This window comes from Falco peregrinus, chromosome 10 (assembly GCF_023634155.1).
Source record: "Falco peregrinus isolate bFalPer1 chromosome 10, bFalPer1.pri, whole genome shotgun sequence".
Taxonomy (NCBI): Eukaryota; Metazoa; Chordata; class Aves; order Falconiformes; family Falconidae; genus Falco; species Falco peregrinus.
The window spans coordinates 29535567-29553038 of record NC_073730.1 but is presented as its reverse complement, the minus strand read 5'-3'; the positions used below and the strand labels follow the sequence as shown (position 1 = coordinate 29553038).

Genomic DNA, 17472 nt, shown 5'->3' with positions numbered 1-17472 from the left:
AAGCACAATACTTCAGGAGAAGGAGAGGTCAGTTAAAGTTTAATGTTCAGGCGAATACATCATTCCCTCCACTTAATCAAGCAGCAGCAATTTCTAACGATAAGTAGAAAGGATGGCTCGCATCCCGGTGATAAAAAGGCAGGATTGCTCTGAGTTTCGGGAGATAAGAGGGCTCCATAAAAATTGAATGTTTTGTACCATGTTCAGCTTGAGACAGCTTTATCTCGTGGTGATAGTGCAGCAGGGGGAGGTCGGGGCAGCGCCGTGCCAGGCCTTGCATGGAGATGTTTATGATCAGAGATATGGCAGAGATTAGGGGTTTATGGCTGCAGCCAGCTCCGGGAAGGGGAGCCACTGACCGGCGCCTGCGGTAGAGGGGCAGGCAGCTCCTTCTGCTTATAAACCGAGTGGGGAATTTGGGTGGCGAAGCACCTTTCTAGGGGCTGGGTGCTGCAGAGAGGGCGAAAACACCCTGTGGTGCCTGGAAAAAAACCCTGTGCTCATTTCTGGTACCCCACAGCCTCATCTTACCCCGAGCACAGCATCACCATTGCTTGCTTATCATGGTTAAACTCTGCAAAACCCCTCACTCCGGGTTAAGCGTACCAGGACTCTGCTAGCAAAGGCGAGGGCATGGCCGCTGTCCTGGGGCCATGTTAAATCTGCTGTGCCCGAAGCTCTGCAAGCCCAAGGGCTCCCGGGCTTGGGCTCGTTCCCTTCCCAGCAGGCAGCAAGCCTTTCAGAAACCTCAATGCCATCAGAAAACCTCTGGCTATGTGACACAGGAAAGCCTGGGAGAGGGCTCTCAGCACGCCTGTGGCAGAGGGCAGATGTCCCCTGGGGTGTGACTGATGAACAGCACTTCCACCGTCACCTGTGCCGCATTTTGGTGGCTTTCCTGGATCATCTCAGGGTGAAGCGGGCTGGCAGCAAGGTCTTTGCAATGGTCATAACTCCATCCCCTGCTGCTGTGGATGCTGCTGTGGATATCAAAACAGCTCTGTGCTGCCATCAGAGCAGCTGGGGTAGGGAAACACCCCTGGAGGCACTCAAGTCATTAGTGCTCAGGGCAATTAGGGATGGGTATATCAAAGCCTTTGAGGCTCAGCGTTTCAGTATCTGCCTGCACCTATTCCCTGTGTCCTTGGCAGCCTTGCTCAGACTTAGGGAAACAAGGTTTGGCTTTGGCATTTTTTTTGCTTTTTCAGTGCCCCTGAGGCAGTTTGGGGTTTAGGTCTCAAGGTGTTGGTGCACCCAGTGGACAGGGATGAGAGGCAGCCCCTGGGTCCCCACCAGCCTGCGCTGCCCCTGCTGTGGTGGTAATGCCTCCAGGCAGTCCCCAAAAACCACTCGCACAGAGCACTGGCTGACACCCCCTGCTTCCACCTGAGCCCCAGGCAGCAGCTCTTGGGGCAGGTGACCCTGAGCAGCCCTGTCACCCTCCTCACCCAGGGACAGGGATATGGACCTCCACTCCACACTCACCAGCCACGCAGCAAACCCCTGGAGCAGACGCTCACCCAGAGCACATACAAATATTTTTTTCCTTTTAATGCACTTTTATTGCCACTCCTTCCACAGCCCCATGGGGTAGGATTTCAGCCCAGTGGGAGCAGGGGCTGTCTGCCAGCCCTGCCAGGAAGAGGAGCAGCACTGGGCAGCTGTGGGGGGAGTGGGATGCTCCGCTGGCCACCCCTGCACCGAGGAGGGGTACGTCACCCTGCCCATATCACTGTCCCCTCTCTCCCTTTGCTGCCTCAAAGGGAACCAGTTTCCCCCATAAAGAAATAGTAAAAAACAAACAAACTGTTTTAGGAAGACTTTGTATCGTATAAAGATTCAAGTAGTGTTAAGTGAACTAGAAAACCAAGTCCTGCACGTCAGCTTATAAAATTTCTAAATAGAAAAAGAAGGAAGAAGAAAAGGCATGACACATCAGCGCAAGGGGCAAGGTGGTACGGTGATGCCCCTCCACACCAGCCACTGGGGCCTCGCTCAGGCCAAAGCCTCCCAGGAAGCAGGGTCTGGGCGCCACCAACCCAAGTCCCTTCCCACCACAGTGGTGCCACCTCATCTGCCTGTCCATCCATCAGCAGGGGTGCCACGGCGCTAGAGGTCCTGCAGCCGCACGATCAGGTCCTCCTTGTTCTTCAGCAGGAACTTCTCACAGGCTTCAAAGGTGGCGCAGAAGTTGGAGGACAGTCCCGACACGTTGGTGGTGACATAGTTGAGGTACCCCGGCGTAGCCTGGTTGTAGTAAGCTACCTGCGAGGTACAGGAGATGGTTAGCAGGGGCACGTGCGGCGGGGAGAGCCTCCCCAATGGGGTGTGGGTGGCACAGCTCCATGGCACAGCCGCAGCATCCCACCTTGCTCGTCTCCTCTGACTCTGGCCAAATGCAGAAACCAGAGCAGAGCGTCTCCCCACGCGTGAAGCCAGCGCTGGCAGGGTGCGTGGGCAGCGTCACCGACCGAAAGGCCACCACGTAGGGGTCCCTGAGGAGGAGAGAGCCCAGTGAGCCGGCACAGCCCAGCCAGGGGGGACCAGGGGGTCAGGGCTGGGCACAGTTACCCCTTGCTGCAGGGTTTCCGTCGGGACGCAAGGATGACAAAGTCCTGTGGCTTGTTCTCATGGCTGAGCGTCTGGCTCACCACGTGGTAGATCATGTCATCGTTGTCTACTTGCTGGACAAGCACAGCGCTCCTGCGAGGCAGGAGGGGACTGGTCAGAGAAACCCCTCTGTGGCCCCCAGCCTGGGGCTTACACATGTACAGCCCACCGCCACACCCAAAATATTTTGAGGGACCCAAAATAGATGTTTTTTTGCAGCAAAGAGCAGCCCAGGTGGAGCCAGGATGGGTAAAGGTGTCTAGGAGCGGTCATGGCTCCAGGGCAACACTCTTGCTTCCAGGAAAGCTCAAAGGGATGTTTGTCAACAAGCCATAAATTTAGGATGTGATTTTTGGAAAGGGCCAGGTGCCCCAGGAAGCCCCGCAGCACTCACGCGTAGTGGCTGTCCCACTCGTGCCGGCGCCGCAGGTCAGAGAGCAGGGAGAAGGCTCGGCTGGCGGCGATGTGGACCGACATCTCAATGCGGAAGGAGAGGAACTTGTCCTCCTCCAGCGTGTACATCCGCACCTTGGGGAGCACAGGGCACGGGCTGGGACACATTCACCACCGCCGAGCCCCCCAGTTGCCCACCCTTGGGAGGCAAGAAGCGGCTCGGGGGGAAGGGAAAGGGTTTAGTACCTTCTCCTTTTCTCTGGCGAGTACCCAGTTCGCTTTGGCTACGAGCATCTTCAGCGCAGAGACGTTGTTGTAGCTCAGATAAACCTGGGGCAGGGGCAGCAAGTGAGGGGCAGGAAGGAGGGGTGGGAGGCAGCGACCCCCCTGGGGCAGCACCCTACCTTGTTGCTTTGGTCCCAGGGCACGGAGAGCGGCACCTCGGTCTGTTTGCAGGAGACGAGGTATTTTCTGCAGGAAAGGCACAGTTTCCCTTATGGTGGGACACAAATCACCCACAGGCTGTCCCTGCACCCCAGTGCCAAGCTCCCCTCTCTTCCCTCCTCCATCCTCACATCCCGCTTGGTTTTTCTGCTCACCGGTCAAGCCGAATTTTTTTCCTAGCACTGGCTTCTCTGTACCTCCTCTCTCCATCCTGATAAACCAGAAAAACACATTAGGTTAATAGGAAAAGGAGGGGGGAAAAAAACCCCACGTGTCTTTTTGGGAGTGGGCAAAACATCCAGCAGGGAAGGGCTGGAAGGTGAAATCCCTTGCTCTCCGGCTGCCGTCCCAGCTACGCTGGCAGTGGTGGTTAGTGATTAACCGTGAGCTATTTCAGCATTGCCACCACGCTGTGATCAAGCGATGGGCACTGGCACATTAGGAAACAACCCTCAGTGCAGCTGCAGAGCTGCAAACAGCCACTGAAACACAAATTGCATTCCCTAGCATGTGCAAATGTCCCCTCCCGGGGAAATAAAACCCCCCAAAAAGCAGCTTATTTCAAAGAAAGTGCCAGTGCAGTGTTTTAAAGCAGGCAGAGAGGAGTTTCAGGGAGCCCGGCTCTAGCCCTGAAACGCTCTCCTGGAGGGTAGGAGAAGAGTCATAGTTTTTAAGGCATCAGAAAAATCAGGTAGGTGGGCATGGATCAGCCAAGGGGAGGGTGATGCCATCACTTGCTCTTTGCTACTGCGTACCCTGAGGTGCACATATATTTGCTTCCCTGCTATGCCCGTGTGACAGATTTTCTTAAATCCTTGGATCCGAGCAAACTGTGGACTAGGATGCTTTGGAGGGTAAAAACAACTGAAGAGGTTGGCATTCTTTCCCCTGAATTACATAAAAGATGAGCTCGAACTTGCAGGCAATATTCTGTTAAGCCTTGCATGGCTAATATGTCTCCATCTCTGCACAGGCAAGTGGTTTATTTTATTATTAGTTATACCGAGCAATCAATTTAATTCACTTGCTACTGAGCAATTTCATTTCCGTCATCACAAAACTGCATTAATTTTGCTGTGAATCTGAGAACCTTTCAGGGCTAAGCGGGATTCCCGGGGGTCCCAGGGGTCCCATGCCAGCCCAGCCCATCCTTACCCCAGGCTCAGGTGCCACCATCGGCAGGGTGCGGGGCCGGCCCTCCTGGTCCAGCACCACAAAGGTCATGAAGGCGCTGTTGATGTGCCTCCGGCTGACGGACATCTCCTGGCCATATGCCTCGGCGCAGACCCCCACCTCCATGCTGGGGGGAGGGAGCGAAGAAGAAGGGGTGAGGGTGTGGAGAGCCGCTGGGAGGGTGGGATGTGGACCCCCCGTCGCTGGCACCCACCTGTTTTTGAAGGCATTGTTGACGATGGCTTTGAGCACCAGCCGGTCTCCCACCTGTGATGGTCCCCGAAAGTGGAACATCTCGATGGCGCGCAGCGTGGGGTGGGCATGGCACAGCCGGCTGGGGGGGACAGGAGTTACACCCCGGCCGTGGCCACACAGCCCGGCAGCCCCACGCACCCTCCCCAAGCCACCCAGATCTGAAGAGACCCTAAAAAATATCAGCCCTGGATTTCAACTGCTAAAACCAGCCAGGAGAAGGGACAATATGCAGGCTGTGCTGAGCACGAACCCTCGCCCTGGGGTTCTCCAGCACGATGCACCCATGGGACTCCCTGTATGGCATCGCCCAAGGGTGCTGTGCTGGAGATCATCCCCCTGGAGGGTCCCTACAACCTGGCTGTGGCCTGACCCAGCCAGAGGTTGCCCCAGCTGTGTCCCCACTCTGGGCATGCCATCCCCCTCCCCCAAATCCCCGTGGGGTCACCTGGCTGCGATGGTGGCCACGTTCTCCATCCAGGCCATGATCTGCCCGCCGAAGGTGTTGCCCTGATGGTTGGCATGTGGGGGCAGCACCAGCTCCACGCTCTCCACCCGTGTCTTCTCCGCTGGCACTGCTGCGCTGCCGTCCCGCGTCTCCAGCTCTGCCGCAGTAGGGGGGACAGGAATCAGCGTGCCAGCCAGCCACTGCGACCCCTGCTTCTGGCACCCCACCAGTTCTCGCCTCCTCTCCCCATGGCCACCCTCCCTCCCACTGTATCAACCCCCGCTACCTCCTGTCTCAGGGTCCAGGATGGTGGGGCTGATCCCTACCCCTCCATGGCCAGGGCATTCCCAAACCTCCACGGGGATCACCACTCTTCCCCCACATCCCACTGAGGGAGGAGGATGTCACCGGTGTGTGTCAGGGCTATTTTGGGGCTGGAAGCCCAGGCTGCAGGACACGGTACCGGTTTCACGGGGGCTGCGGGTGAGGAGGTCCTTGAGGGTGTCCTTGTGGACCAGGCGCATACGGCGGCGCTCGGCAGCAATGCTGTGCTCTATCTTCTCCTCCTCCGTCTGCGGGGTCAGTGGCTTCAGCTTTACCTGCAAAGGAGACATGGACAGGGTGCAGTCCCACCACGGGAGAAGGCAGGGCTCCTTCGGGCGCTGGTACGCACTCCTGTGGCTCTATACATCCCATCGTATGTGCGACAGAGCCAGCTGTGCTCCTCCTGGGTTATAGCTGCTCCTGGAGGGGCCAAAGGGCTCCTCAGACAGATAGAGACCCCCCGGAAGGTGTCACAGAGCTGGGGTGGACACCGATGCTAAGGAGCCATCCCGCAGTGCCGGGGGGGGGTACGTCCCTGCCCTCCCCGGGCAGAGGAGGGCATGGCAGCAGCGGGCAGGTGCCCTCTGTGCCCAGAGCTGAGCTGAGAGCCTGGCACCCCGCAAGCACAGGATAAGGGATCACTGACCTTACCATGTGCTGATAGCCACAAAGCGATGGCACGTGCCCTGATGGAAAGCCAAGCCCCCACAGCCCCCAGCTGCCACTCACCTTGCTGCCGGAGGGGCCGCATGCCACGAAGGTGGCGTACGCCTTGCAGATGCTGCAGTGCTTCCCACTGCACAGGTCTTCGTAGCTCACTTGGATGCCCACCTGGGAGAGGGCAGAGCACCCCTGAGAGCCGGCTCTGCTCCCCGGGGACCCACATCCCACCACGCACCCCTTGCCGGACCCAGCGGGAGGGGATTGACATGTGGGTTCAAAGCTGAGAACCGCAAAAGGATTCAGGGATTTTGCGTTTGGCAGTGGTGAACAGGCATGCGTGGCTCGCAGGGACGGGTGCACAGTGAGGGGGATCGGGGCAGGGGCAGGGGGAGAAGGCAGGGGGTGGCACACCAACCTCCATGCTGGAGTTAAAAGCTCGGTTCACTTTGGCTTTGATGTTGACAACTTGCCCGACACTGAAAAACAGAAAGGAGAAAGCATGTGGGGGTCACTGTGGTTATCCATCACACGTACTGGCAACAAGCAGCTCCCCACCGAGGTGCCATGGCATTATGGCCCATTGCCCGCTGCAGTAGCAGCTGCCTCAGGGACAGTGGGGACGTGCTGGGATGGCCAGCAGGACATAGGGACAGCCACCTGCAAGACGTGGGAGCCCACAGGTGTCCAGCTCAGTGGTGAGATGTCACCCCCAAGCAGCCATGTGCAAACAGGTCCCCAGGTCTGCAGTGCTGTCAGGACACCTGAGGGGTGCAGAGGTGCCCGGGGCCTGTTTGGCACCCCCTGCCATGCGGGCATGCATGCTTCTGCCAGAGCAAACGGCTTCTCCAGTCTCACATGCGCTGTCCTGCACAACAAGGGCACCCATGGGGCTGACCCACAGGCCCTTGGCCAGTGGCAGCAGCAGCCCCACGGCTGCAGGCACCTTGGTTGCTCTCATCCCAACTCCTCTCCAGGGCCTCCCAGTGACAGACACCTTGGGATACTGGGAGATGGCAGGAGCCAGGATCCACCCAGGATCATTTTGCACCATCTCTTACATGAAACATCTGACAGCAAACTGCTGCTCACAGAGCCCAGGAGCTCTCCTCTGTGCCTTCAGTAGGCTTCAGAGTAAACACACAGCTTCAGCTCTGCAGCCTAACCTGCTCCAGACTGGTACTGACCAAATGAGCAGCTTATTGGCAACACCGACAGCAAACAGTCTTTACTGAATGCTTTATTAAATCAGGAATATTATTCTCCCCTGAAAGAGACCAATGCCAGAAAACTCTGGAAAAATAAACCCTATAGCTGCCACTGCAGCTTTGCACCAGGGAGGGCTCAAAACCAGAAGTGAGGAAGAGTCAGCACGTGCTTCGGCGCTGTAACTTCCCCCTTGCTCCTGCACATGACGTCTGGCTTCAAACTACCACGATCATCTCAGCTGCTTGACACGCTTTGCACGTTGGCTCTGGCTGGAGCAGGGGTGGCATGAGGCTGGGACGGTGCCTCCAGCCGTCCCCCGCCGCGGCCCCCACGGCCAGGGGCAGCCCGGTGCCCACCGCAGCATGCTGAAATGTTAGCGGGGTTACATGCGCAGCCTCCGGTCACCCCCGGCCGTGCCACGTCAGTGGGGTTAATGCTCCCAACTCACGGCAGCGCTGCGTTAGGCTGGCTGCTCTAGGGCTGCACACATCCGTACCAGACACCGCTCTTCCCGTCCCACTGCCCAGGAGGGTTTATATAGGGCTGGCTGGTGCGAAAAGAAAAAGCAAAATGGGGGAAGAGGGTTAGAGGGGATGGAAGCGGTCGCACGGATGCTCTGGCTGGGTTTGCAGTGAGGGCTGTGCAAGGGCAGGAGTCCAGGCAGGCATGTGAGCCCCGTCTGTCTATGTTACAGCCCCAAACCCACTTTATCTTCTCTCTCCTTACCAAGCGGTACAAGCCAGTGCCATAAAGGCCACAAATACCCTGGCTCAAGGGTATGTGCAGTCCTCCCGGGAGGCTGCACTTCCACGTGGCAGGGCTGAGAGATGCAGAGCATCTGATGCCCAGCTGGTGAGTTTTTAAGTCAGTGATGTTCTGGGGCCTTCTCTGTTCCCCCAAGCACCTATAGCTCCTCCCTGCCTCTCCCTCACCGTGGGAGGGTGGCAGAAAGCACAAACAGCCAGGCAAGGAGGAGAACAGACAGCAAATGCTGCTCAAGGCTCCTCTGCCTTCAGACAGCTCTGTGGGAAATCCCTGCCCCTTGCTCAGAGCATTAAGCTGGACCACAGCAAGTGGGATCTGAGCCAGGAGCAGCGCAAATTCCCTGACCCCTTGGAGCAGTGCCCAACTCCTCACTCCGAGGAGGGACAAACGCCTTGCGGGGCTCGATTTAATGCTCTGGAGCAGGGCTTGGGTCTGTTCTCCCACTCCTGAAACCCACAGGGAAAAGCTTCCCAGGCAGCGCTTCCCTGGGAGCTGGAGCCACGTGGCACCAGGCACGGACGGCACCCACTGAGTCCGCCTGGCACAGGGCATCGATCCCAATGGCGCCACCATTGCCAGTGCCACATGGGGATGCACCGCATCCCCACGCCACGGTTTGGGCACGCAGCTGAGCCACAGGGCAGTGGGCAGCCCTCCCAACCTCGCCAACCCACCAGTACCACGACGTGAGATGGTGAAAGTGGGAGTTCAGCATTTCCTGGGGTTGACGGTGAAACTCAGGAGTGAGTCAGACTTCCCGGCACCAAACAAACTGGCCGACAGCCTGGGACCCCAGCACCAGCCCTGGGCGCCCACGCTGGTCTCTGCCCCAGACCTGCACCGTAGGGAGCTGCCAGGCAGCATGGATCCTACACGGCACGGCTTGCTTGACCAGGACAACCTCTGGCCAGCAGGTCCCCAGGGCACAGGGGTGCCCAAAACCCCTCCACCAGCAGGCTGGCACTTCTGCCATCAGGCCCTGTGGGGACATTCATCAGTGCACCAAAAGATGCATGGAGCCCCCTGAGATGGCACCCAGGGGTGAGCAGATGGGGGTTATGGAGGCTCCGAGAGCTGAGGAAAGGTGGGTGCCAGCACCAGGGCTCACAGGGGCTGGCAAGGGCATGTAAGACCTACGCCTGGTGGGAATGGTCTCAATACCGGGAGCGTGCGGCAAACGAGGGCAGACCCCTGGGAGGGTGCCTGGCCCTCTGTACCACAACAGCTGCAGGTCAGGAGAGACGTTGTCCCCTGCCATGTGGCAGCCCAAGGGGCTGTGTGCATCAGGGTGGGCACCTCTGCCGGGGCAGCACCCAGAGGGTGCCACGACAAGCTTGGGAGGGGATTTTGGCCGGGTGAAGTTCAGCTTGGAGCATCTCACAAAGCGATGGGCAGGGAGGTCCCACCTCCCCCAGCAGCCGGTGGGTGGCTGGCTGGCTGTGCCCCACCACACGCCAGCCACCCACACTGCCGCTACAGAGGCACGATTTGCAAGATTCAAGTTTTCCAGAGCACTAAGTCAGAGCTGTTTCTTGAACAAAGCCAGGGAGGAGCTGGGGTCAGGGGAAATACCGGGAAGCCAACCCAGTAGGGGCTCCCCAGGCGACCAGACAGCGGATAAATCAGAGCAGACAGTCGGTCCGCAGCCCTGCAGCGGAGCCAGAGCCTCAGCCCCCGGCTGCCCTGCAAGCCTGGCACTGTCACCGCATCTCCTCCCCTCCCCAGCATGCTGCTCCCTGCCCCAGCCCCAGCCCCACCGTCCACGTTGCACTCGGCAGACTGGAACAAACCCACCCTCCCCCCCCCCCCCCATGCTGCGCTGAAGAGCGGAGTATTTACCTAATGGTATGCTCAAAATAGATATCATCCATGGAAGCCGTGACGCATGGGCAGCCGGCGTGCCTCTCGGCTGGAAAGGAAAAACAAACTGCATCAGCAACCTGCAGCAACACGCTGAGCATGCGAGGGGCACACTCACGCCTCTGCCCCACCGCTGCTGCCGCGGGGCTGGTGGCACCAATGAAACCCAGGCTGGCATCCCCTTCCCTGCTTGTGCCAGCCTGCCATGTTTGCAGGGGACAAGAGGGGGGTTTGGGGTTTCTCCACCCCGTAGCAGTGTGGGCTTGCAGATGTTCTAAGGGTTGGAGGGTATGTTATAACCAGGAGGCACGCTGCCCTGCTGTTTGCCTTCCTGCAGTGCTTTTGGCCGCTGCGGGGATGCACAGGCAGCTGATACCATCTCCCTATATACAGCAAATATTTTAAAGCTGCCCTGCCAGACCGGCTTTCCCTTGGGAGTCCAGCAACCTCAAACTGCAAAATTGCCCTGGGAACCTCATCAAACTGCAAAATCGCACCTGTTTCCCTGCCGTAACCTCCCCGTGCCCAGCAGCTGGTGGCCTGCTTGGTAGGGCTGCATGGCACGCTTGGAGATCTGGTGAGCTCCATCATTTCTTGCCGAGCAGAGCTCAGCCCGGTCCATCAGAGCTCCCCGGCCGCTGCTGGGGTACTGGGGATGTCACTAGCCTGGTCTTGCCATGCCCTGTGCTCCAGGCAAGGAAAAGGGCAGCATTTTGGGAAAAGCAGGTGTTGATTTTGATCTGTGCCCAAGCAAGCGTGCATGCTGCAGCACACGTCTCCTCCCCCTCTCGTCCTGCTCCCGTTTGCTCTCTAATTACTCAGCAAAATGGCATGACGCAGGTCCCCAGCTGGCGTCAGCTCCCAGGGACGATGCTGGACCGCCCAGCACACTGCTGATGAGCTAGCTCCTGGGGACACTGCCAGGTCCCTTCCCTCCTGGCCTGGCAGGACGGTGGCTCCGGTGGGAGGGGATGGCTTACCGGAGAGGCAGGCAGCCGTGTCGATCCACTTGAGCAGCTGGCCGATGCTGAGCTCGCCACGGTGGTTGGTGTGGCAGGGCAGCACCAGCTGGCTCATCTGCACCTCGGTGGGGTTGCGGGCAGGCGAGGGGCTCGCCATGGCCCCCGGCACCTCCTCCTGCTCCCCTGGCTCCCGGGCACGCAGCAGAGAGGTCGAGCCCTGCAGGAGACAAAAGCTCTGTTTCACCCAAACGGGAGGAAAATCCTCTGAGAAAACAGTGACCCATGCAGCCCCCTCCCTAAGCAGAGCCAGGGGGAACCTCAGCCGCAGGCACCACTAAATCCCACCCAGCCCTCACCAAAGACATGATGCCTGCAACCAAAAGGAAGAAAAAAAAAACTCTAAAAAGAGCTCCATGGATGATTGCTGCAGGTTTCCAGGCAATTTCCATTCCTTACGGCCCCACTGCTTTCCCCTGAAAACCATGCAAAACCTCTCCTGAAGTCAATCAATTCTATGGGGAGGAATTTTGCTCCCCTGACAGCTTCATTTTTAGGGTACTGCAGCAAAGGGTGTTTTTGTGCGCCCAGGGCTGGGCACGCAGCAATGCTCCACACCTTCCAACAACATTCGCCTTTGCCAAAGAAACACCAGAAGTAGTTTTTCCTGTCTGGTACAAGCAGAGGGAGGGGGAGGCATCCTTGGTTTGGGGTTGTTCGCACAATCAGGTACGCTCCTTGCTGGCTTTGCAGGTTGCTGGGCACAGAGCTGCTCCTGCCTGTCACCCCGGTGGGAGGTGAGTTGGGAGACAGGGGCTGGTATTGTGACTGTGTCGGCAAGAAAAATAGCTGATTAGATGTCAAGTGAGCCGTGTTACACAAGGGCTGAACTCAGTTAGCCTGGTGAGTAATTGAGGAGACACGAGGAGCTGTCTGGGCTTCGTTACAGCCCTTCCTTCCTCTTTCTGCTCCCCCTGTGGCTCCTGTTCGCAGCACTTATTGCGAGAGCCCCGTTGCAGCAGCTTCTTTGCCCTTCGGATTGCCCAGCTTCTTTTAAAGATGGGTTTATGCTGAAAGGGAAGCTTTCCCGACTACCCTGAGCTCACCGCCTCTCAGAATAGCATTTTTCTCTAGCAGGTCTAACCTCTGTTTCCATAGCTACTGGTACACGACATCCCTGGAACGGCACAAACCTTGGCTTAGCAGAGAAGGCGGCAAACGTGGCAAGCCAAGCCTACGGCCAGGGGCCCCCCATCCCACAGCGATGCAGACCCCCAGCCACCGGAGCCCCTCCAGCAGGCTCCAAAGCCCTTCGCAAACCTCCCGGGATGTTTCCCAGTGTGCCGAGGTGCCTACACAAGTACCAGGGAGCTATTTCGGGAAGCCAGCAGGCTCTGGGGTACGAGCCAGCAATGCAAAGAGCTCCAAAGCCGCCTGCTGCAAAGCGAGCAGCCAGCCTGGTCGGAGCTCCCGCTGGTCGTTTTCACGGTGCTCGCTGTTTCTAAATTTCAGGGGAAAAGCCGGCACCCTGTGGGAACAGCCCTGACCCCACGGTAGCCAGCAAGAGGCCAGGGATGTTGGTGGGGAACGCCTGGGGAGCACATGGCACCGGAGCCAGTGCGGGGCTGTGAGCAGCTCCCGGCATGGGGTGGCATCTGCTGGCACAGCCTTGATTAGTGGCCACCGGCACAACGGGGATCCCCGGGGTTAGTTGCACAGCATAGGGGGGTACCTGGAGGCCATTGCAACAGAAGCTCAAGATCTCTTCAGGGACTACAATATTCTCCTTGACCATTTTTAAAAGACACCTGGAAAGGAGAAGAGTGGCTCCGGTTACAGCAGGACGGGCAGAGCCGGGGGCACAGGATGCCCGCGGCTGACTCCTGACAGACGAGGCAGCGTGCGTGGCAGTTGCCGGGGCACTGCCGTCTGCTGTAGTCACCTGCACTGTCCCCACACCCCACACTGACGTCCTATCCCCGGCCACCAGCCCCTTGCCAGCACCTATCCAAGGGGCTGCCGGAGCCGACACAGAGAAGGGCAGAGCCAGGGCTGTGCCTGCCATTCCTCGGGGGTCAGGTACGGTGCTCGCCGGCTGTAATGGAAAGAGTCCCAGCTATTCTGGGGTGCTGGACCAAACCTTGGGCACAGTGCCATGGCTCATCCCTCGGTCAGTGATGCTGCGTCAATACTTTCCGTGGTGCTACATGTGACAGAGGGCTGTGTCTTGAAGCTCCCCTGGCTGGCACGGTGACACTGCCGTGGTCACAAGACAGCCGGGAGCATATTTTTGGCAGCAGGCAGGACTCACACTCTGTGCAGGTGGTACCGGGGCCAGCAAATGGGAAGCGCCTGTTGCCGGCAACGCCGCCGTGCCCTGCTCTGGCCCCTCTGCCTGTGAAGCCCTGGCATCCCCCAAGGGCACCATGTGCCCTTGGGTGCCCACGGGCTCCCCGGCCACAGGCAGTGTAACCGGGTCCCGGCTGGACACGGCGGTGGCATCATAAGAAAAGGCAGTGTGACAGCTGCAGCAAAAACAAGTGGAAGAGGCTTTATACCTACAGTTTGCTTTTAAGCACTACACTGATGGGCTGTTGGTGTGCCCCCAGCTGTCCCAGCAAACATACCTCTCCCACATGGGTCCGGCTGGGCTGCCAGAGGTGGCAGCTCACTCCCCAAGGCGCAGGACTGACCGATTTTGGCACAGGGTCTAAAAAGTGCAAGCTGCAGATTTGCCTCCTGCACCACCAGCCCTTCACAGGAGCTGGCCTTGGGGCACCTCATGGCACGTGTCCATTGTGCCCGTTACAAAGTGAGGTGCTTGGAGCAGCAATGGATGCAAGTGGCACTGCTGAGCCTTTCAAAGCCTCCCATTCCCTTCCTCAGAGGCACCGGGCTTTGCTTTCCTCAGCTCCTCCACCTCTCCAGACTTGCTGTTGAGGCTTGGGAGGTTGCTTATGGCTCACCCACCCATGCCACAAGTTAGTCTCCTGTTGAGCAAGACAGGTTTGCTCCCCGGGTTTGCTTTAGTGTGGGCACAATGCTGTGGCAGTGGCAGGAGGTGGCCCTGTCGCACCCCACAGCCGCAGCAGCCAACGCTGGAGGGCACGTGGCTGGGGCCATACCTTGGCAACCCAAACCTGCTCATGGCTCTGCAGACATGTCACCTTGTCCTCTGCCCTGGGTTAGCAGGAGGGGAAAAAAAAAAAGAGCCGTCTGCCTTGCATCCATCCCTGCTGCTATTTCTGAGGCAGCCCCAGCCCACGCTCCCACCCTGGAGTGCAGGGCTCTGCCTGGGGAAGGGGAGCACCCTGGCCACGCGTCGCCAACGCGCTCCAGAGACCCAGAACCATTCAGCTGGTGGGTATTTATAGAGTATTCAGTTATCTAAACTAAGCGAGCAAGTGTCTGTCCTCATTAAAATCTTCAGCCTCACTCAACTGTCACATTTTTAAAGCTGTTGACTGATGCAGCCCTCGGGTCACCATGGCAACGGGATGCAGTACCCAGGTGATGATGCTCTTACTCTGTCACCCCTCGAGTGACCCACTTCTACCAAAAAAAAAAAAAAGTTTGCATTAGGAAAAAACACCCTTCCAGCAGATTATTTTTCTTGCCTCCTGCCACGCTCACTTCCTGCACTGCCGAAGGCATAAGGAGCCTACAGAGCAAACTGGGGGAGTGGTGCAGAGCGGGGGGGACACCCCAGCAGCTCCACAGATACTGGGGGAGAGGAACCCTGTGGCACCCCACTGCTCTCCTATACCCTGGCGAGGAGCTGTCCCGCAGCATTCAAGCACCCACAAACTCCAGGGATGCTCTCTGCCGCTGAAGCGGGTGCTGGCCTCTTGGGAAATCACCAGGAAACCACCATGGCAAAACCCCCTCAGGTCCCACAGCCCCCAGGGGTGATGCTGGGTGGGGATGCAGGAGAGCGGTCGTTCCCCTAGACCCTTGAGACCACGTGTTTGCTTTAACCATCCACACGCAGCGGATGGGAGGGAGGGATGAAGGTGAAGCCAGGGCAAGGGTCCGGCTGTGGGGGGCTCTGAGAAGAGTGGGGCAGCCTCATGCCTTAAGCTGCCCCCGCCTGCCCTCCAGAGCTCTCCCACCATCCCAGTGCCACTTCCCGAATGCCTAACCTGCGTTTTCCATCACCTGTCTCTGGTCTCCTACCCCTACCCCAGCTCCTCAGTGCATCCTTACCCCTCCCTGGGAATATATAAAGAAAAAAAGGGGGTAGATGGGGAGAGGAAAGCAGCGACAATGAAGTTCTCATGGGGGATTATTGGTGTATAATTGAGCAATATCCATGGTAACAAGCAAATCTGCACACATTAAAAAATTAACCTGACCTACTTTGAGAAATTCTGCCATCTCAACAGGGCAGTGAGGGCTCTCCTTCCCCCGAGACCCGGCCCACCAGTCCCAATGCCTGCAGCGGCAAAGCCCCGGTGCTCCCGGGGATGGGACAGGCAGGTTTCATGCAAGGGGAGATGTCCCTTCCAGCAGGACCCCCACTGGCGAGCGGCAGGAGAGATGCCTGACATGGCTCAGCTCCATCACCCCACGCCTGCCAGGATGGAGCAGGGTCCCCAGGACAAGACCCATGACACTTGCCTGGGTGCGGGGTACAGGGTGCCGGCTCCTTTGCAGGGCCATCAGGATGGTGGCCCCGCTGAGACAAGAGGGACTGAACCGCCGGGTCCTGGCATGGTGAGAAAATGTGGCAGCTCCCCATGGCAGGTCTCAGTGGGACCCCAGGAGGGCGGGGGGATATTTTTGGGATGACACATCATGCTTTCCCTAAGGTTTCACGGAGCAAAGCGAGGCATAGGGCCAGGAAAGTGCAAACTGAGGGCCAAAGGCAGTGTGGGGTGGTGCAAGGATGACTCCCCTTACAAGAGGCCAACTCTTTTAGACCCACCACCCATGGGAAACCTTCACGCAGGGTGAGTGCAGGGAGGACTCCTCCAGCCCCCTCATGTCCCTCTCCGCAGGTTGGTTCAATGCTGGGTGAAGCATCCCCAGACCTGGCCCTGCCCACAGCCCACAACCCCATCCATGCCCAGCTGCTCTCCGGGGCTCCTGGGACACTCCCGGGAAGGCTGGTGCCAGTTTGCCGGCATGGGGGCAAAGTCCTCCCAGGGAGTGTCCCAAGGGGAAAAGTTGCCCTGGCACTGCTGTCTTCAGCCCAGGGGGAGAGCGAAGCCCAAGCATCCCCCTGTTACAGCTGCAAACACCACCAGGGCCAAAATTCACAAGTGTGGGGACAACCAACAGCATGGCCCAGCCCAGGCACCTTTGCCCTACCACCCACGGCTTTCCCGAGGAGAATGCCATATCATCGAGACCAGCATGGTTGAGACCGCCATGGTTGAGCCCACCAAGTTGGAGACCACCATAGTGGATATCGCTGTGGTTGAGACCACCGTGGTTCACACCATCATGGTGGAGGCCACCACAGTGGAGACCACGATGGTGCAATGGTCTCCACCTTGGTGGTCTCAACTGCAGTGGTCTCAACTATGGTGACCACCGCGGTTGAGACCACCAGGGTGGAGACCACCAAAGTGGACAGCATAGTGGTGCAATAGTCTCCACCCTGGTGGTCTCAACCACAGCGGTCACCACAGCTGAGACTACCTCAGTCGAGACCACCACCGTAGAGACCACCACAGTATCGTGCCACCCACACCATCTGGCCACCCACGCTGCCCCAGCCAGCCCTGGCGCATCCCTCTGTCCTCCCGATGGTGCTGGCATTCCCGGCAGCCCTGTGCCCACGCTTCCCAAATATCTTACCCCGCTTTTAAGTGAGAAAAGGTTGATTCAAGCCACCCCCCCTGGCACCCCTCCCGGCACCCCCAGAAAGACCTGGGGCAGGGCTGACATTGGCTGCTCTCGCCTGCTGTCCCCATTGCAGTCGGAGGGTGCCACATCCCCCTCGGTGAGCCACCAGTGCTGACCCTGATGGTGCCACTGCAAACTCCAAGGGCAGGAGGGCATCACCCAGGCCAGCCGGGGGGGCACAAGGGGCTGTCACCCCACATCCTCCCCCCGGCAGAGCTGCCCGACGCCAACGCAAGCCAGGACAAGCCACTGCTCCACCGCCAAGTCTCCACCGCAGTGCCAGATGCTGGCTCCCGCTCACCCAGCCCTGCGGTCCCCCCGCCTTGTCCCCATCATCCCCAGCTCCCCCCCAGCCCTCACCTCAGCCAGAAGAAGCTGAGCATTTGCAGGCAGCGGCGAGGCGGCGGCTGGCTTGGAGGAGAAGAGTCCGGACACCTGCGTGCGCGGCCGGCACCGGGCGCGGGCGTCAAGGCCAGGGCTGGCACGGAGCCCTGGGACGGGGCCAGCACACACCCCCTCCCG

General features: G+C 58.9%; 1 protein-coding gene across 5 annotated transcripts; it reads right to left on the bottom strand.

Annotated features, from left to right (window-relative positions):
• Positions 1 to 22: 22 nt before the first annotated feature.
• ACOT11 (acyl-CoA thioesterase 11) lies at positions 23 to 17436 on the bottom strand. Of its 5 annotated transcripts, XM_055815680.1 has the most exons (18): positions 17311 to 17436; positions 12830 to 12905; positions 11119 to 11317; positions 10118 to 10187; positions 8010 to 8060; positions 6723 to 6783; positions 6374 to 6475; positions 5784 to 5919; positions 5321 to 5477; positions 4835 to 4954; positions 4603 to 4747; positions 3603 to 3658; positions 3408 to 3474; positions 3250 to 3333; positions 3005 to 3138; positions 2572 to 2703; positions 2369 to 2495; positions 23 to 2265 (listed from the first exon to the last, which is right to left on the bottom strand). In XM_055815680.1, the coding sequence occupies exons 1-18, from the start codon at positions 17331 to 17333 to the stop codon at positions 2110 to 2112; spliced, it is 1896 nt and encodes a 631-aa protein (XP_055671655.1). In that variant the 5' UTR covers positions 17334 to 17436; the 3' UTR covers positions 23 to 2109. The 5 variants fall into 5 exon arrangements, with proteins under 5 accessions (XP_055671655.1, XP_055671656.1, XP_055671658.1 ...); XM_055815681.1 differs by lacking the exon at positions 8010 to 8060; XM_055815683.1 differs by lacking the exons at positions 8010 to 8060; positions 12830 to 12905 and having other exon boundaries at positions 17311 to 17425.
• Between the last annotated feature and the right edge of the window lie 36 nt (positions 17437 to 17472).